Below are 18,218 nucleotides of genomic sequence, written 5' to 3' on the forward strand. Positions count from 1 at the left end.
GGATGGCAGAGAGATGAGAGCAATTGTCAGCCCCGGACACGGCAGCTCTGCAGGACCGTCACACAGAGTGTGGGATAACGGAGCAAAGGCTGCGGTTCAGTCGGAGCAGCTGAACTGTGGTGTTGGATAGCCGGAGGAGCCAGGGCTGCAGGGTCCCCCCGAGCGAGGGGATGGGGCTGGGCAGGGGATGGGGCTGGGGCTGGAGCACCTGCACTTCACGTGCCCTCAAAGCCCGTTTTCCCCTTTTACGTAAGTTGTTCCAAACATGTTTGTTACAACCTCCTGGTGATGTACCTTTGGAAAGAGTGGTTTTGGGTCCAAAGATCAGTGCTGGGACGGCGACCTGCCCGCCGCAAACAAGACCCTGCAGAGTATAAAACCCCAGTGGCACAGTGGAGTACGGGACAGCCAGAGCCACGCCGAGGGCAGCGGCAGCAGGGCAGGATGGAGGCCAACATGAACCTCCTGCACGACGCGGGCATCCGGACAACGCACTGGCTGCAGCAGCGCTTCCAGGGCTCCCAGGACTGGTTCCTCTTCATCTCTTATGCCGCTGATCTCAGGAATGCTTTTTTTGTCCTCTTCCCCATCTGGTTCCACTTCAGTGAAGCGGTGGGCATCAGGCTCATCTGGGTGGCTGTAATCGGAGACTGGCTCAACCTCGTCTTCAAGTGGTGAGTGGCCCTGAGCCAACACTCCCACCGAGTGTGTTGGCACACCTGGACTGGTGAGGGCCAGATGGGTGCTCTCGGCCCCAGTGCTGGAGTAGAAGAAAGACCAGAGTTCAGCCCCAGCTGGGCAGTGACAACAGTCACTCCTTCCCAAGCCATGCAGCGACAGCTCCCCTCTTCCCAGTGCCAAGCAGAGAGATGGAGCTTCCTGCAAACAGAGCTTCCCATCAGCCAGGGCTGTGGTGCTGCCTGGAGGGATCTTCACAGAGCCCCTCACCACAGGAGGTCACATTGACTTGCTCCCAGGAAGTTCTTGCTCTTCCCCCTCAGGGCTGGGGATGGGGACATGGACAGGCAGTGTCAGCTGTCAGAACCAAGCAATCAGCTGGCTGCTGTGTCTGTCAGGACGCCCTGGACCACTTGTGGGTCCTTTGCTTCTTCCATCTCCCAGCACAGATCTAAAGTTGCAGCTGTGTCCAGGACCTCCCCAGATCCCTTCTCTTTTCTTTTCAGGATCCTCTTTGGGGAAAGACCATACTGGTGGGTCCTTGACACGGACTATTACGGCAACAACTCTGCACCAGAGATCCAGCAGTTCCCGCTCACCTGTGAGACTGGCCCTGGTAGGGTTCCCCAAGCACTGGTAGGGTCCCCCAGCCCCAGCAGGTTGACCTGCACACACAAGGAGGGAGGTGCTGGCCTGGCCAGGGCTGTGTCTGGCAGCCTGCAGGCGGCACATGCCCCTGGACAGCTCTGGAGAGAGGGCCACTACTGCTGTGCTCCTGGGGACACTGCCTGTGCCTGCAGTGGAAGGAGGCAGGGCAGCCCCTGCAAAGAGCAGACCTTGACCCTTGGTGCAGCTGTGGTGGTTCAGTGCAAACCCCTGCCTGTGCTCGGCTCTGGCCCATGCAGAGTCTGACCTGGGTCTCTCTTCTTGCCCAGGAAGCCCATCTGGCCATGCCATGGGTGCAGCAGGCGTGTACTACGTCATGGTGACGGCCCTCCTCTCTGCTGCTGAGGGAAAGAAGCAGTCAAGGACACTCAGATACTGGTAAGCTGTGTGCCAAAACCACCTGTGCTAGGCAGAGGCAGCTCCAGCACTGAGAGGCACAGCCAAGCCCATCAAGGCACAAAGCTGTGGACTGACAGCTGGGTTGAGGCACCTCGGGTAGGGTCTGCATGAGGACAGGCTCAGCAGGTAGCCAGGCATTGGTTGGAGTAGGTGATGGCAGTGCCACGGGCAGGGCAAGCTGGCCCTGGCACTGACAGGGCCACCTGTCCCTCACAGGGTGCTGTGGACAGTGCTTTGGATGGGGTTCTGGGCAGTTCAGGGCTGCGTCTGCGTGTCCCGAGTCTTCATTGCTGCTCACTTCCCCCACCAGGTGATTGCAGGGGTTTTCTCAGGTGAGTGTATCGGACCCCCCATCCCTTTCCCTGCAGCACCATTGTGCTGGGCTGCAGCACCTGCAGCTCTGACCAATGCTCCCACCTTGTTACCGGCAGGGATGGCCGTGGCCAAGACCTTCCATCATGTCCGCTGCATCTACAATGCCAGCTTCCGTCGGTACCTGGGCATCACCTTGTTCCTCTTCAGCTTCACCCTGGGTTTCTACCTGCTGCTCTGGACGTTCGGCGTGGACCTGCTCTGGACGCTGGAGAAGGCGCAGAAGTGGTGCAGCCACCCTGAGTGGGTCCACATTGATACCACTCCCTTTGCCAGCCTCCTCCGTAACCTGGGCATCCTCTTCGGGCTGGGGCTGGCCCTCAACTCCCACATGTACCAGGAGAGCTGCCAGTTAAAGCAGGGCCAGCAGCTGCCCTTCCGCCTGGGCTGCATCGCTGTCTCCCTCCTCATCCTCCACATCTTCGATGCCTTCAAGCCACCCTCCCACATGCAGCTGCTCTTCTACGCCCTCTCCTTCTGCAAGAGTGCAGCTGTGCCGCTGGCTACTGTCAGCCTCATCCCCTACTGCCTCTCCCAGCTCTTGGCCACGCAGGACAAAAAGGCTGCCTAAGGCAGGCAGACACCCTGGCCCTGGGCTCAGGGGCAGCTACCAGGCCCTGGGTGCGCCTCAGCCACTGTTTGCTTCCCGCTGAATCCGCACAGGCTGACCCTGCCCTGGGAGCAGGCCATGGAGGCCGGGCCAGTGGTGCTGGGTGGCTCCCACAACACGGACCCACAGTGTCAGTCACGCCGGTCTGTGGCTGGCTGAGGGCACGGAGAGCCCTGCATGCCCACGACTCCCCTGCTGTCCCTCCCGCACGCACAGGTGGGGATCACCTGCCCAGGACTCAGCAGCAGCAGCAGCGGGAGGTCCTGCACTCCCTTGCAGCTCGTGGGGACAATGCCACCTCCGCACTGCAGGACCGGGGATGGCACCAGTCCCACTGGGGACTGGGAGAAGGGTTTTCACCTCTGTGTGTCTGGGGTCTGCTGAAGAGGCAGCTCTGTGACAGGAATGGGCAGACACTGTGACATGGAGATAAAGTGCCAGTGTGGGGACCCCCCCAGCCCTGGGACGGTCGGTATTCGCCCCTGTGTGACACGGCGTGGGGGGCACGGACGCCCATGTGTGTACAAACTGAACCTGTATCTCTGCACACATGACAGGGGGGTGTGCTTGTGCACAGGAGGTATTTTATTAAAGCTGAAGGTTGTTGAGCTGGTGAGTCTGTGTCCCGCTGGCCAGCACCATGGGATGAGGGATGAGCTCCTGGGCGCAGGGCTGTGGCACGGCCTGCAGATGGTAGAGGAAGGACATTTCTCCTGGGTGCTGAAGACCCTCAACACCTGCAAGACACATTCAAGCCACTGGGAAGGGCACAGCCTGGTGCCCTGGTTCTTTACCTTTTGTCCTGAGGTGCAGCTGAACACTGACAGCACATTGGGGGCAAGGAGCTGCTTTTTGTGCTGTTCATCCAAGTATTCTGGGTGTACCTTGTGTCAGGAACAGGGACAAACTTGTGTCACCTTGCTGCTTACAGAAACAAGCTCAGCTCTGGGACCAACTGGCTCAGCTGGGGCTGTGCTGAGCCCCCAGGGTGTTGGGGACAGAGCTGGCATTTAGCTGTGCTGTGGGGTTTGGGTCAGGCCTCTGCCACCTCAGTCTCCCAGCCCCTGCCTCGGCCCAGTGCTCACTCGGCAGCAGAAGTCCTGTGGGCTCAGCCTGCTGCCTTCCAAGCTGTGCAGGCTGTACAGCCTGGCTATGAACGCTCTCAGTAAACATCCTCACTCAGTCGGAGAGAGCCAAAAATAGATAGGGAGGTGCAGATACTTTCTTCCTGCCAGACCCTCTGTGTGCATGTGCAGGATCGCTCCCAAAGCACCAGCCCCTGCAGCACTGACCCCACACCCAGTTCCAGGCCTCAGTGGTGCTCCCTGTGTTCTGACACCATCCCAACAGCTCAGCCACAGGCTGTGGCCATGCAGCAGTCACAGCAGCCATGGGCAGGAACACAATCTGCTGGGGCTGCTCCATCCCCTTGTTCATGACAGATAAACTTCCTTAGGATGGAGGTTTCTTTTATTCTATTTCTCTGTTTATTACTAACATCTGGAGTAAACCCGTCATGCCATTTCTAGCAAGAAGGGGAAGGGTAAATTCTCAAATTACCTGGTGTGCCCTGTTGTGGCTCCACAGCACACTTTAGTTCCTCCAGAGGAGACTGCAGCAGCTCCAGGACCTGCCTGGGCAGGAAAGGTGAGCTGAGGGAACACTGGGAACAGCCTGATCCCGAGGGAATTTACAGCTGCATCAGCCTGAGACACTACCGATGGTCAGGAAACGGCCAGTAACAACTGTGCCCCACCAAGGGAAAGGACTTGGTACATGGTGGGGAATGATCTCCTGCCTGTGGGACACCTGCTCTCCCTCCCAGCTGCTCCCTGCCCAGCCCAAGGTTTCTGGGAGGACCAGTTGCCTCTTGCTTGAGTGCTCGTGCCAAGCAGCTCCTCCTCAGCAACTGGTGCAAAGCAAAACGCCCCAATGTACTGCCAGTGGGAGGCCCCTTCTGGGTTTAGGAACCCTACAGAGTGGTTAACTAAGGACTACGTTAATCCCTGTACCATCTGTCTTGAGAAATGAGCCCTTGCAGCAAAGCGTCCATGGCAGATCCCCTCCCCGTTTCCGTGAGCACCAAACCAGCCCGTGCAGAGCATGTGCACACCAGCTCTTGGGTTCAGGTCTTTATTCTCTGGTAGAGAAGTTAGTGGAGCCTATGCAAACAAAGGGAAGACAAACCTACTTTGAGAATTGTTTCTTATGCTTCAGGGTTTTGATGGCTAATGAATTCCTGGAGCAGAGCTTGCACTTCTCCTCGACGGCTCATCTTGGCTGCCTTGCCCTGGAAGCGGCCGCGCTTCCCAGCTCCTTTCCCACCCAGCAGTTCTGCCACCCTGCAGCAACAACACCACAGGCTGAAGCCCAACCTGCTCCAGGCAGCAAACACGGATCCATGCCTGGATCACACTGTGCAGCTGCTCAGTCTGCAACATCAGAATTCTTACTCATGTTAAACAAATCACAAAACATGTTACCTGGGACCTAAATTTTCAACTGCTTCAACAGGTCCAGCTAGAAGGAAGAGTCCTGCTTCTTTTTCATCTCCCACAGTCAGGAATAGCAGGGTTTCCTGTGGACAGAGATGGGCCTTGCTCCAGATAAATCAGTGCCCTCCTCATCCAAGAAGAGGACAAACACTGGCCACAGCAAACTGACAGTTCAAAAGTCTGCGCGCATTACTGGACTGAGATTGCTTGAAAAAAGTAAAAGGGAAGTGGCAACTGAACCTTTTGTGCTCAGTCATGTGCTGTTGGGACAGAGAAGTACCAGGGTATCCCAAGTTTAAAGGATACAGCTGGCAGTTGAACTAGCTGATTGTGACTGAAACCTTCTCTTCTTTCTATTCTACATCTACTTAATCCTATCCTAACCTATTTCAGCCAATGAGCGCTCCTGGGGGATAAGGTTCTTCCCCAGTGCTCTGAATTCTCACTGCTGGTGATTGCCCTACAGACTGAGGTTGCTGGGGACAGGTAACCTCAGGTACCTGTCAAAGGAACCAGATCTGCAGCTCATGACTGTGGCAGGAACAGCAGCCTGTCCAGCCTCTGTCCATGCATAACTGGGGTGAAAAACCAGTGGTGTCAGTTTAGTCTTCAGCAGCAACTCACCTCTGTCCCAATCTCATTAGCGATGATGTTCATAAATTCAGAATCACCCTCTTTCCTGTATGGAGGGATAAAAAAACACTTCAGAAGGAAGCAAAAACTCCCTCTAGAGTACAAAACCTCAATCAGAACCCAAATGCCTGACCAGGGATTTTGGTGTCTTGCTCTTATTTGTCTATATATGTAAGTACTTGCTGAGCACTCCTGTGGACATGTTAGGAATTATTTAAGTGTTGTCTTTAAGAAATAGAGCTCCCTGGTTTTATTTGAAAATATCAAGTGCAGAGGGTATTAGATGGACACAGTAATTTCTCAGCTACAAAACCAGAAGAATTCAGTGACTGAATTAACAAACAGATTCCTTTAATTAGGCAACTTTGCAGCAGGCTGAGGCAATTTAATATTCTACTTATTTCACTGAGAAAACAAGCTGAACAGGTGTGAGAGATCCACACATAAAATGTGTGGGATGCTGTTGGCCCCTCTTTCCCTGAGCTCCCCCATACCTGTGCAGTACAAACAGCTGCCTTGGAGCAGGTTTGCTCTTGAAGTCCCGGGCTATCAAAACAGCAATGTCTCTAAGCAGGTTCAGGTTATTCTGAAAGAAAAGCAAATGAACTGTACTGCAGCTGGAGAAGTCAGTGTGAACACAGTTGTGTTCCCAGAGGTTTGAGCACTTTTCATAATAGCCACAAAAACGGAAGCCTACGACTTGATTCCCAGTTACCAAAACTAAAGCTCAGGTCTACAGGAAATAGTGACAACCCACTTTTCCCAGCCATTCTTGTACCTTCTGGAGCAGTTTCACAGAGCTCTGCAGTCTCCTCACAGCCTCTACATGCTCACCCGGTCCATTTCTGAAAGAAATGGGAGACTTTGGATCACTGCTGGCAAGGACAAAGGAAGGATTTCTTAGAGGAACAAAGAGTGAAGACGAAACAACAGAAGTGGAAAGGGTATTACTTGAGCAGGGAGGTTAGAGCCTTCTCAGTATTGTGACTTTGCTCGATTGACTTCAGCACTCTGTTTCCCGCCAAGAAAACCAAGTTGGTTTTGTTCTTTTTCCCTTTTTCCACGCCAAGGAGTTTAATAACCTTAAAAAGAAAATCAACCTGGTCAGAACAGCATTTTGGTAATACACACGGGTGGCCAGTTCCCGCCAGATTATGTCTTGTGGTGAATATTGACTCTCTGCCAGTGAAAATAAATTGATGAAAATCAACCATGAAGTCAACATACCAAAAAGAAGGTATGGTGCTACAGTGGAATTTATGCAATTCTCTAGCCATGAGATGTACTCTACAGGGCATCTGGATGTCTCTGCTGGGAAACAGACTCCAACCAATGACTGAGAAGGCACAAATACTTAAAGGCAGGCCTAGAATTTTATTGCCATTTCCCTGCACAGAAGATTTCTCACCCATGATGAGCACTCAAAAATATCAGAACTTTAAGCAGAGGGAACATGCCAACAGCCCTGGCAGTGCAAGAACATCACTGATGCACACAGGGCTGAGTTCTGCTACAAGGAAACAAAAGAGCCTGAGGCTGCCAGCCTGTGTGTGACCCTCCTGTGACTCCCTCAGCCTGGGGCTCCCTCAGCCTGGGGCTGCTGCCACCCCCTTCCCCATCAGGACAGTCTTGAGCAGCCTGTGGATCCCAGGGACTTTGGCTGTGTTCTGTGTGGAGTGTGGCTCCCAGAGGCAGCCCACGTGCAGCTACACACCTGGAGGTCACTCAGGTTGGAGACATGAGTCCCACAGCACAGGTTGGAGTCAATGCCTTTGATGTCCACAACACGCACTGGCCCTACGTGGTCATCGGGCAGCCCTCGGCTCCTCACCTGGCAGAGGAGAACAGTGACAAACACAGGGACATTTGTGCTCAGTCATTCCCGTCCCACGAATACCATCGGCTCTCTCCCACCACTCACTGTTTCAACTTCAGGGTCATCTGCAGCCAGTTCCCTCACTGTTACAGGGACCCTGTCCCGGATTTTCTCGTTCACGCTCTTCTCTAGGGCTGTGACCTGCTCTGCTGTCACCAAGGGGGTGTCCAGCTCAATGACACTTCGCTGACGGCCCAGCTCCCTGCACCAGGGAAGAACATCTGCTGCTGTAGCTGAGACCAGCTGGGAGGTCCCTTTGTGGATCCCACTGGTGGGAATGTGGTGACTGAAACAAAACAGATTTCCCTCTTCTCCCTGTTATGTTCAAAGCACCAGATGGAAACCAAACACTTGAGGAGGACAAGACAGAGCAAACATTTTGTACAGCTTCTCTCCAGGTCAGTCACCTCTCCTGTGACATCTGAGCTCAAGTGAAATGTCCAAATTGCTTTTGGTGTTTCAGTGTTCAGGCTTTGTGCAAGGAAGCATGGTGGCATGTGCCAAACAAGAAAACACTGGGGTCAAAAGGAACCTTTATCCTGCTCACCATGAAGTCGTCTTGAATCCAAACATCTGTTCTGCAATGGCACTGATGAGATGCTGTCCTGAAAAGAGACGTGCAAGCACTAGCTCTGAGTGCCACTGCTATTTTCAGTCAGGCTGTGTCTTTGCTGTTGACATTCTCCACAACAGGCGAGTGCTGGATGCTATGGGGCTCCTGCCAGTGCTCAAGAACAGCGAGGAGACAGCTCTGGCCTCATGGGCCTCGGGTCCAGGCAGCACTACAGCACACGCTGGGGGCTGCAAGGCAGGTTGAACTTTCCCTTCCAAACCTGTTTTCGGTAGGTTTGTTTACAAACCAAGGAGAGCTTGCAGAGGGGCACCTGCTGCCTCCAGCAGCCCCAGGAACAGACTGTGCACACAGAACACAGGTAGGTTTCACCCTACCCTGACCAGGGTGGGGACCGCACCCCCCGCCCAAGGCCGCACCGCCGGCACCCACCGCGGGGTGTTCCCGGGAGCCCCTCAGTATCGGCACGGACCTGAATGCTGCTGCATGTGGTCGAAGCGGCGCTCCCAGTCCAGCGACAGCAGCACTTCAGCGCCCGGTTCCAGCGCGGCCGGCACGAAATGCACGGCCTCGGGGCCCCGCCGGGTCACGCGCAGCACCGGCACGTCCCCGATGAGGCCGCGATCATCCGGCTGCGGGACACGGGACGTCAGTGCCGCCGGCCCCGGCCCGGCCCCCGCCCGGCCCGGCCCGTCCCGGCCCGTCCCTGCCCGTACCTGCCCGCCGCCCTCGGGGAAGAGGATGGTGTCCTCCAGCACCACCTGGAACCCGCGCACCGGCTCCCCGCCGCCCTCGGGCCGCAGCTCGGCCGCCCGGCACGACACCACCCTGGTGGTGAACTGAGACAGAGACGGTGGCGCCGTGAGGGCCCGCCCGGGCCTGCCCCACGCCCCGGCCCCGGCCCCACGCTACCTGCCGGGCCCAGCTGTCCCGCTGGCACCGGAACACCATCGCGACCGTTCGGCAGAAGCGACGCGAGACTGGCGGCGACAGCGGCCGCGGGCGGACAGGGCCTGGCAGCGGCGGCCGCCGTGCCGCGAGCGGGCGGAGCCTGCACGGTGACGCGCGGGCGCGCTCCCGCCGGCGGTGACGGCTCCCGAGCGCCCGGCGCGGCGGCGACCCGAGCGCACGGCACACGGCTGCGGCAGTTCACGTTTATTGCCCCGTGCCCCGCGCGAGTAACCGCGTACGGGAGACCGGAGCGCTTCCGCCGCCCAGGGTCGGGAGCGCTGCTCGCGGCGAGGCACGAGCTGAGGCAGCCCCGCTTCCTCGGAGAACCCTGCCCGCGCTGCTCCTCGGTGCGTGTCCCCGGGGGCCTGGGCTTCAGTCATCCTGCGGGAGGGAGGAGCGAGGTGCCAGGGACTGGGCCGAGACCGGGCCAGCCCTGGTCGCAGCAGGTGGCACCAGCCAGTTGTCCCGGGGAGCGTTTCCACGCTGGCTCCAGGATCGGCTGCCCGAGGGGTGCAGCAGGAGTTGCTGCCGGTGTCCCGGAGCCGGCGGAAGGCTGAGGCTGGGCTGTGCTCGGCAGGGCATCAGGAAGCAGCTGGGTGGTGGTACTTACATCCAGGTCATCCATGGCTGGTGGGGGGCCTTTGTCTGTCACCTTCTCCAGCATCTGGATGGGAAACAAATGCCTGGTGTCCCCCCATCCCAAGCGCCCACACAATGTGCCCCAGGATCCTGAGGCCGGTGGCCCAGCTCACCTCTGCGTACTGTTCCACCATGGCCCTCTCCACCTCCTCGTCCCCTTCCCAGTCTCGCCAGTTGTCAAAGTCCACGGAGAGCCAGGCTGGCTGTGGGCACAGAGAGCATCCCCTGAGGGGGGGAGCAGCACCGCGGGGACACACAGCCCAGGGGCAGCTCCTGCATAAGGCGAGGGGCCTTGTCAGACTGGGGAGGGGCAGGAAGCAGCAGTGTCCCTTTGCCTGCAGGCACTGGTCCTGATCCTGAGTGTGTCCAGGAAAAGGGGTGCCACATCCTTCCTGGAGGGCAGAAGTCTGTGACTAGAGGTGATTATCAGGTTGGGCTTTTTTGGGAGCTCTGTCTTGGGGTCCCCTGTGGGAGCCTCTGTGTCTGTCCTGGGGGTAGGTTGGTTCCTAGGAGCCACGAGGTGCTGAGTGGGCATAGCACACGTGCTGAGGCTGGTCCTGGCTGCCAGGTACCACACACACCTTGATGTTCTCCTTGGTGATGCGTGGCCAGGCCACTTTCTCCTTCCACTTCCTCATAAAGCACGTGATGGAGCGGTCAGAGCGCTTCTCCCGTGAGTCCTGCCAAGAGATCAGGGGTGCCTCAGTGTCTGCCAGGTTCCTCTCTGCACAGGGTTAAAGCTCAGCCCTGCACAGGCTGTGAGGGACACAGACCCACAGAGACAGGTTGTTTCTGGCTCAAGACAGCACTGCGAGTATCAGCCCCAGGGTCAGGGCTCTCAGGCTCACCCCACTGAAGTTCTCAGGATGACAGCATCCAATGCTAAGCAGTGTTGCTCAAGACTGCACAGATTGGCCCTGACTCTGAGGCTGACAGAGGCTGTCGAAGAACTGTTTGTTGGCGGGAAACCTCACCTTGGAGTTGACCCTGGCATACAGGTTGATCTCGTTGTAGAACTCCACACCGTCTGCATTTTTGCAACTGCCAAAACATCGTAACAACCTGGCTTAGGAGAGCTGAGGCCATGCGTGCTCCCCTCTCACGGAGTCCTCCTCGCCCTCTGAAACACCCCCAGAGCAGGGCCATGTCGGTCGTTAGGGCAGTGGTAGCTCACCTGAACACCAACCGCTGGTCCTCGATGACGACCTTCACGTCCGTGCTGTCCTCGACACAGAACTCCAGGTACACGTACCGCGGCCGGTCGTACCACAGAGTCTTTGCAGGTTGCCTTGGGGAAGAGCAGACCAGCGAGAATCACCAGCGGGGCATTTCCCCGGTGCCCAGCAGTGCTCAGCAGGGCCCGCGCGGGGCACGGCGGGCGGGGGCGAGGGAGAGGCCCCGGACACGGGCTCTGCCTGGGCCGAGCCCCGGGACTGGCGGCGGGAGCCGGGAGGGTGCTGGCGGGGCGGTGGGCAGTGCACACTGGCCCCGGGACGCTCCCCTCTCCCGCCCCTCACGCCCTTGGCCGGGCAGTCGGCGGGGCCCGGCCGGCCTGTGTCCGCTCCCCTCTGCCTGGCCCGGCGCCGTTCCCCGCCGCTCCAGGTCGGAGGCTCCTGTCCCGTGGTGCCTCAGCCGGGCACCGGGCGCCGTGCATAGGTTCCGGGCGCTACCAGTCCCGTCCGGCCGTGCTCACCTCGCCATGGCGGTGCCGACCCGCCCCGCGCTATTTCGGGCCGGGGGCGCGGCTGCCGGGCGCGGGGACCGGGCCGAGCCGAGCCGGGCCGGGGGCAGCCAACCCGCGGCCCTGCCCCCGCCCCGCTCCGCCCCGCCCGGGGCGCGCCCCCGGGGCCGCCGCAGCCACCACGCCGGGCCGCGAGGGGGCGCGCTGGCCCCGCCCGGTCCCGCCCCGCGCCGGCAAGATGGCGGCGGCGCGGCGCCGGTAGCGGCGGCTATGGAGGGGGAGGGCGGCTCGCTGGGCCCCGGCGAGCGCTGGGCGCCGGTGGGCGCAGTGTCGGCGGAAGAAGACGAGGAAGAGGAGGACGAAGAGGCGGCGGCCGCGGGGGGCGAGTCGCCGCAGTCGGTGCCGCAGCTGCGGGCCGAGCGGCGCCGGCTGCACGGAGCGCTGCTGGCCCTCGCCTCGCACTTCGCTCAGGTGCAGTTCCGGCTGCGGCAGGTGGCCCGGGCCGGCCCGGCCGAGCAGCAGCGCCTGCTCCGCGACCTCGAGGACTTCGCCTTCCGCGGCTGCCCCGCGCCGCTTCCCCATGGTCTCGGCGCAGCCCCGGTGAGTGAGTGAGTGCCCGTGGCAGGGCAGAGGGGGGCCTTTGCCGGGCAGAGCCCCGGGGTCGGTGTGTGGGCCTGACCGCGGCTGAAGCCTGTTAGCGGCGGCTGCGATCCTGCTCGCGCTGCTCGGGTTCGAGCTCAGTACCAGACGTGCACAGGCCCCTGGTGACTCGGAGCCAGCTCGAAGGGATGTGCCCTAGAGCCCTGAGTGGTGTGTCACCGCTCCACGCCCTGGTACAGCACAGGTGACTCAGAGGATCTGTGATATGTACGTTATTTGGCTCCTTTCTCTCTGGATCCTGGCCTTGTGGGACAGGACGTGGGTGCAAGAGGTCTGGAGAGGTGCTTCCACTCCCTTATCAGAGGAGGTGATGTAGCTGGCACCTCTGCTTGGTGCTCAAACACATTTCTGTCTCAGACTGGTTTGCAGTGCTCACTAATGAAGTACATGAGCTGCAGGAAACACTCCTTATGTCATAATCCTGTTCTCTGGGGCTTGGATATGACAGTAAGTCTTCCATTTTATTTATTGATTTTTTTTTTTTTTAGGGTGAGCGAGAGAAGCAGGAGCAAATTGAGGTCCAGAAGGAGAAGCAGAGAGAGCTGATCCTGCAGCTCAAGACACAGCTGGATGACCTAGAGACCTTTGCTTACCAAGAGGGCAGCTATGATTCTCTGCCACAGTCTGTGGTTATGGAAAGACAACGGGTAAGGCTCACAAATCCTCCTGCTGTATTTCCTAGCCCTTGTGAGCATCTCACAGACTCACTCATCAATCTGCATTTCTCACCAGCAGCTGTAATAGAATGTCAGGAGTTTGTCTACATGTGTGAACCTGTCCCGTGTCTTTTGCAATTATTTCTGTGCAGCAAAGGTATCCTGTTTTTGAGGGAATCTCTGGGAAAGGAGCATTTGAAGCTCCTGGGCAGCAGTGCCACATGGTGGAATTGTGCTGCTCACTTGTGTTTTGCAGATGATTATAAATGAGTTGATAAAGAAACTGGACATGGACTTGAGTGAAGATATTGCAACGCTCTCTCCAGAGGAACTGCGACAGCGGGTGGATGCTGCCATAGCACAGATTGTAAATCCAGCCAGGGTGAAGGAGCAGCTGGTGGAACAACTGAAGACCCAGATAAGGGACCTCGAAATGTTCATCAACTTCATTCAGGGTCAGTGATGAGTTTTTGAATGAGCAGACTGAATTGCTTTGTAATTCCCTGACATAGTCATGGGAAGAGAGGTCACAGCTGTCGGGAGATGCAGGAACAGCTTCTGGGTGACAGGAAAGTACAAATCTTTCTAAACTGATGATGAGGAAAAGTATCGATAGAGTGACAAAAGAGGTCCAGAGGAGTCGGAAGAATGTTGATCTTAATATTTGGGATATGCAGCTGAAATTCACAAATGGGAAATAATGATGGGAAATCTTTTTTGTAGATGAAGTTGGAAGCTCTGGCAAGGCAGAAGATGGACACTGTGACTGTGGAGGCTCTTACAAGCCCAGCACCCGGCCTTCTGGGAACAGAGGTGGGCACTGCTGGGCTCGGTGCTGCTGGCAAAGCTCCAGTTCCTCCCTGGAGCTTTCACAAGCATGAACCAGTCATTCTCTGCTTTTTCCTGGCAGCTGGTCTTTGTGCTTCTGCATTCCCTCTGCTGAAGGCCTGCGTCCTGTTCCTTTACCCTCCTTGCATGGGATCCTCAGAGCAGTCACAGAGCCTGAGCATGTGGCACAGAGGGTGGGCTTGGTCCTCAGTGGGGGTCAGGAAGAGACTGCTGATACTTGGTGCAAAACACACTGTAATTAATTCATGCTCGTCAAGCTCTGAGATCTGTGAGCAGGTACAGTGAGCCAGGGGGATCCAGTGTTCTTTAGAGTTTGAGACCTCCCTACTTATCCCGTGAACCTGCTGGAAATACAATAATGTAGCATGAGGCATCTGCTGCTGGTCAGAATGTTAGTCTGAAGGAATTTTCAGATATTTGCACTCCCTTTGTGTGTATGAACAAGCAGAGTTGTTGACTCCCTGATGAGAGAATGTTTTTCTCTTTTCTAACCTGGTCAGTGAACCCAGAAGATGCCAGAAGGATGCAAGAAACGGGCCTGCAGCTCATGCGCCGCGTGCTGGCCGTGCTGCAGATCTTTGCTGTCAGCCAGTTTGGCTGTGCCACGGGTCAGATCCCTCGCACCCTCTGGCAGAAGGACCAAGACAACCAGGACTTCTCCCCCTTAATAGAGAAACTGGAGTTGTCAGTGGAGCGGGTGAGGCAGCTTGCCCTGAAACACCAGCAGGCAGAGCATGTTATCTGCTCCTCTGAGCTGCAGGACGTTCCCCTTGGAGGCAGAGATGAGCTGACTCTGGCTGTGCGCAGGGAGCTGACGGTCGCTCTGCGGGACCTGATGGCTCACGGGCTCTACGCCTCTTCCCCAGGCATGAGCCTGGTGCTGGCCCCCATCGCATGCTTGATTCCCGCGTTCACGCCCTCGCCGCGGACCATGCACCCCTGGGAACTCTTTGTCAAGTATTACAACGCTAAGAATGGACAAGCCTTCGTGGAATCCCCAGCTCGCAAGCTCTCCCAGTCCTTCGCCTTGCCTGTGACAGGAGCAACGGTGGCTACCCCCAAGCAGAGCCTGCTGACAGCCATCCACACGGTGCTCACAGAGCACAGCCCCTTCAAGCGCAGCGCAGACTCGGAGCTGAAGGCACTGGTGTGCATGGCACTGAACGAGCAGCGCCTGGTCTCATGGCTCAACCTCATCTGCAAGTCTGGAGCTTTAGTTCAGTCTCACTACCAGCCCTGGAGCTACATGGCCAACACGGGCTTTGAAAGTGCGCTCACCCTCCTCAGCCGCCTGAGCAACTTGAAGTTCAACCTCCCGGTTGACTTGGCTGTTCGGCAGCTGAAAAACATCAAAGATGCTTTTTGATGTGTCTTTATTGTAGATCATCCCTTTTCCACTAGTAGGCAGCTGTTGGGCTCAAGAAGCCTGGCTTTTGTAAGACCCAAGTTTGTCTCTTTGGTATTTGCTTTTAGGGAAATCTTAGGGTGTCATGATGCTGGCAGTGTGTTGTCCGATGCTGCCCCTGCACAGCAGCTGGAGGCTGCGGGTTGGGCAGCACCTTGCTCTGCCCCCTCCCTGCTCCTCTTGGGCCAAACTGCCTTGTCCAGCAGCCAGTGACTGTTAGGGGTTGGGGGGCAGAGGCCTGGCCACGGGACCTGCAGGTGGGGGAAGACCCTTGGGATGTGCAGCTGAGCTCCTTTGTGGTTATTTCTGCCAGTGTCTGCTCTACACCATGTGCACACGCAATCCCTCATGGAGGAGGGAGCTGGCAGGTGTTGAGGCACATTGCAGGTTCCCGGTCACATGGGACTTGACCTCTCCCGGGAGAAGACGGGGCAGATCCAGAGGTGCCAGGGGGCTCCTCCAGCGGCTCCGCAGTCTGTGTCTCTTGGGCTGCCGGGGCGCTTTGTCCAACGGCCCCAGCTCCTTGTTCCAGGCTTTTGTGCGGCGGTCAGTGCAGGCCGGTGTCCCGCGGGGTGTATTAAATACCTGTAGTACATGTGGGCCGAGACTGCCGCCGTGCCGTGTGCTCTGTCCGTTACCGGGGCTGTGACGCCGTGCCCGCCGTGCCCGGGGAGGGCGGGGGAGGGCGAACACCCGGCACCACCGTGCCCGAGAGGGGCGGACACCCGGCACCATCGTGCCCGGGGAGGGCGGACACCCGGCAGCGCCGTGCCCGGGGAGGGCGGAGGGGGGCGGACACCCGGCAGCGCCGTACCCGGGGAGGGCGGAGTGGGGCGGACACCCGGCAGCGCCGTGCCCGGGGAGGGCGGAGTGAGGCGGACACCCGGCACCATCGTGCCCGGGGAGGGCGGAGGGGGGCGGACACCCGGCAGCGCCGCACGGTGCCGGCCGCGGCTCCCGGTGACGCGGCGGAAGTGACGCAGCGCCGCTCAGCGGAAGGCCGGGGCGCGGCGTTCCATTTCTCTTCCGGCCTGGGCGCCATCGCAGCGGAGCCTCGGTGAGTGCGGGCGGGCGCGGGATCGGGATCCGCCGCCATCCGCGGAGGTGGCGGCCGGGGCGCGGCTCGGGCCCGCTCTGACCGCCGGCTGCTGCCTCCGCAGAGATGGGGAAGTTCATGAAACCGGGGAAGGTGGTGCTGGTGCTGGCCGGGCGCTACTCGGGGCGCAAGGCCGTCATCGTGAAGGTGAGCGTGGCGCTGAGCCGGCGGGGCCGCGCCGTGCTGCCGGGGCGAGCGGGAGCCCGGGGGGCAGCGCGGGAGCGGTTCCTGCGGGGCCCGCGCGGCCGCGGCTCCTCGGTGCCATCGCCGCCGCGGCCTGTTTATTTCAGAACATCGACGATGGCACCTCGGACCGGCCGTACAGCCACGCCTTGGTGGCCGGCATCGACCGCTACCCGCGTAAGGTGACTGCTGCCATGGGCAAGAAAAAGATCGCAAAAAGGTCCAAGATCAAGTCCTTCGTGAAGGTTTACAACTACAACCACCTGATGCCCACCCGGTGAGTGCAGCCCCAGGAGTGCTGCTGGCGGCAGGGCCGGAGGAGTCTTGGCTGCTTTCGTGTTTCTTGTGTTCTGTACTGAACACCGGGAGTCACCAAGGCTGTTGATGCTGTGGCTGGTGAATATGAGGCTCAGGCTCTGCAAAAACAGGGAGCTGGGGGTCTGAGGCTGAGTGAAAATATTAATGAACTTTTGGAATGAGGTAGCTGGCTCTTATTTCAGCCGCACTAATCTCTTTGCTCAGGGGGTGTCAGCAGATGAGCAATTTGAGACAGCTGTGAGGGTCTGGAGCTGGCAGAGCCATTCCTTACTGTGCCTCAGAGCTCCTAGAGCGGCTCCCATGCACCACGTTGAACAGAGCTGCATATCCCTCACAAAGTGTGTGGCTGTTTCCTTTGTGGGCTGAACTGAGACTGCTGTAGTGCTTTGGTGATTCCTGAACTGAGGAGACTTCGAGCTGTAGCTCCTTGACTGGACACTAGAATGAATGTTTGACTGCCAGGAGCTCAGCTTGATTTTCAGCCCTGTGCTGGGTACCATGCCCCTTTTGCACCATTCTGCTCTTTCCCAGGTATTCTGTGGATATTCCCCTGGACAAAACAGTGGTCAATAAGGATGTGTTCAGGGATCCTGCTCTGAAACGCAAAGCAAGACGTGAAGCCAAGGTGAAATTTGAGGAAAGGTGAGTTGGGAGCTCGTCTCTTCAGTGGTGTTGGTTCTCATCCCCAGGGTGAGGACTTGGTGGGGCTGTGCCACAGCCTGTGAGTCTCCCAAGTTGGCACTTCTGCCCCAGCTTCCCTGCACGCATGTTTGTTGTTTTCTTTTCACCTGTGCACGTGTGCAGCAGCATCGTATGTGTAGCACTGTGTGTGTGCAGCATCGTGCCAGCATGTGCAGGGCCTTTCAGGTGCCAGAGGATGATCTGACAGCATGCTGCCAGTTCATCCTCTCTTATCACTGGGCTGGGTGGCCAGGGCAGTGTTGACACTTTGTGTGGGGGTGCTTGGGTTACTTTCTTTAGGGTTTTCTGTTCAGAAGCTCCTTCAGAGGAAGGAGCTGTGTGGCCTCAGTGGGATACGCAGTGCCTTGGGCAGCCCCTGAGCTGTTCTCCGAGGGCATCTCCCGGTGACTGCCCTCCACAGGAGGTATCCAGCAGGATGGCTGTGTCCTGTGCTTGTGCCTGTTGGGGTGGAAACTGCCACAGTGCAGGTGTCTTTCATGAGAAATCTGGAACCTAGCACTTGCTTCCCTTGGAATTTCAATATTTAAAGTGGGTTTAGTTGTAGCCCAGGCCAAAGAGACCAGGTGGATTGCCTCTGGGTGAGCTGGGTTCTGCATTCTGTGTGTCTGGGACAGCTCAGGTACAGGTTTGGTGCTGTTACCTGCTAGTACAGATCCTTCTCTAACCTGTGTGTTCTCTTTCAGGTACAAAACCGGCAAGAACAAGTGGTTCTTCCAGAAGCTGCGATTCTAAGGGTGTAACAAAGTTGCATCAATAAATGTTTATTAAAAACCATGTT

The 18,218-nt window shown here is 58.0% G+C and overlaps 5 protein-coding genes across 11 annotated transcripts; 3 read left to right on the forward strand and 2 right to left on the reverse strand.

Moving 5' to 3' along the window:
- Window positions 1-385: 385 nt before the first annotated feature.
- Window positions 386-3,333, forward strand: G6PC (glucose-6-phosphatase catalytic subunit). The gene is made up of 5 exons (XM_032134516.1): window positions 386-674; window positions 1,185-1,294; window positions 1,614-1,722; window positions 1,960-2,075; window positions 2,175-3,333. Exons 1-5 carry the CDS (start codon window positions 445-447, stop codon window positions 2,684-2,686), a joined length of 1,077 nt encoding a protein of 358 aa, XP_031990407.1. The 5' UTR covers window positions 386-444; the 3' UTR covers window positions 2,687-3,333.
- LOC116456022 (alanyl-tRNA editing protein Aarsd1-like) lies at window positions 3,277-9,351 on the reverse strand. 5 transcript variants are annotated; one of them, XR_004244523.1, is made up of 14 exons: window positions 9,213-9,351; window positions 9,017-9,139; window positions 8,773-8,932; window positions 8,277-8,334; window positions 7,775-7,931; window positions 7,568-7,684; window positions 6,805-6,935; window positions 6,632-6,698; window positions 6,348-6,439; window positions 5,845-5,899; window positions 5,209-5,303; window positions 4,917-5,067; window positions 4,286-4,355; window positions 3,277-3,609 (listed from the first exon to the last, which is right to left on the reverse strand). XR_004244523.1 is itself a non-coding variant. In XM_032134519.1 (13 exons), exons 1-12 carry the CDS (start codon window positions 9,249-9,251, stop codon window positions 4,932-4,934), a joined length of 1,230 nt encoding a protein of 409 aa, XP_031990410.1. In that variant the 5' UTR covers window positions 9,252-9,351; the 3' UTR covers window positions 4,178-4,355; window positions 4,917-4,931. The 5 variants fall into 5 exon arrangements, 3 of the variants coding, with proteins under 3 accessions (XP_031990410.1, XP_031990409.1, XP_031990408.1); XR_004244522.1 differs by having other exon boundaries at window positions 4,286-4,359; XM_032134519.1 differs by lacking the exon at window positions 3,277-3,609 and having other exon boundaries at window positions 4,178-4,355.
- Window positions 9,352-9,440: 89 nt separating this feature from the next.
- PTGES3L (prostaglandin E synthase 3 like) lies at window positions 9,441-11,701 on the reverse strand. 2 transcript variants are annotated; one of them, XM_032134547.1, is made up of 7 exons: window positions 11,584-11,701; window positions 11,065-11,178; window positions 10,865-10,931; window positions 10,472-10,570; window positions 10,004-10,093; window positions 9,862-9,915; window positions 9,441-9,632 (listed from the first exon to the last, which is right to left on the reverse strand). In XM_032134547.1, exons 1-7 carry the CDS (start codon window positions 11,589-11,591, stop codon window positions 9,624-9,626), a joined length of 441 nt encoding a protein of 146 aa, XP_031990438.1. In that variant the 5' UTR covers window positions 11,592-11,701; the 3' UTR covers window positions 9,441-9,623. The 2 variants fall into 2 exon arrangements, 1 of the variants encoding a protein (XP_031990438.1); XR_004244526.1 differs by lacking the exon at window positions 9,441-9,632 and having other exon boundaries at window positions 10,004-10,163; window positions 11,584-11,665.
- A 92-nt stretch (window positions 11,702-11,793) lies between these two features.
- On the forward strand, window positions 11,794-15,748 carry RUNDC1 (RUN domain containing 1). Its single transcript, XM_032134504.1, has 5 exons — window positions 11,794-12,171; window positions 12,720-12,878; window positions 13,144-13,342; window positions 13,611-13,700; window positions 14,237-15,748. Exons 1-5 carry the CDS (start codon window positions 11,842-11,844, stop codon window positions 15,100-15,102), a joined length of 1,644 nt encoding a protein of 547 aa, XP_031990395.1. The 5' UTR covers window positions 11,794-11,841; the 3' UTR covers window positions 15,103-15,748.
- Window positions 15,749-16,089: 341 nt separating this feature from the next.
- Window positions 16,090-18,214, forward strand: RPL27 (ribosomal protein L27). Of its 2 annotated transcripts, XM_032134549.1 has the most exons (5): window positions 16,090-16,198; window positions 16,302-16,384; window positions 16,528-16,697; window positions 17,270-17,380; window positions 18,124-18,214. In XM_032134549.1, exons 2-5 carry the CDS (start codon window positions 16,304-16,306, stop codon window positions 18,170-18,172), a joined length of 411 nt encoding a protein of 136 aa, XP_031990440.1. In that variant the 5' UTR covers window positions 16,090-16,198; window positions 16,302-16,303; the 3' UTR covers window positions 18,173-18,214. The 2 variants fall into 2 exon arrangements, with proteins under 2 accessions (XP_031990440.1, XP_031990441.1); XM_032134550.1 differs by lacking the exon at window positions 16,090-16,198 and having other exon boundaries at window positions 16,301-16,384.
- The last annotated feature ends 4 nt before the right edge of the window (window positions 18,215-18,218 follow it).

This window comes from Corvus moneduloides, chromosome 26 (assembly GCF_009650955.1).
Source record: "Corvus moneduloides isolate bCorMon1 chromosome 26, bCorMon1.pri, whole genome shotgun sequence".
Lineage (NCBI taxonomy): Eukaryota > Metazoa > Chordata > Aves > Passeriformes > Corvidae > Corvus > Corvus moneduloides.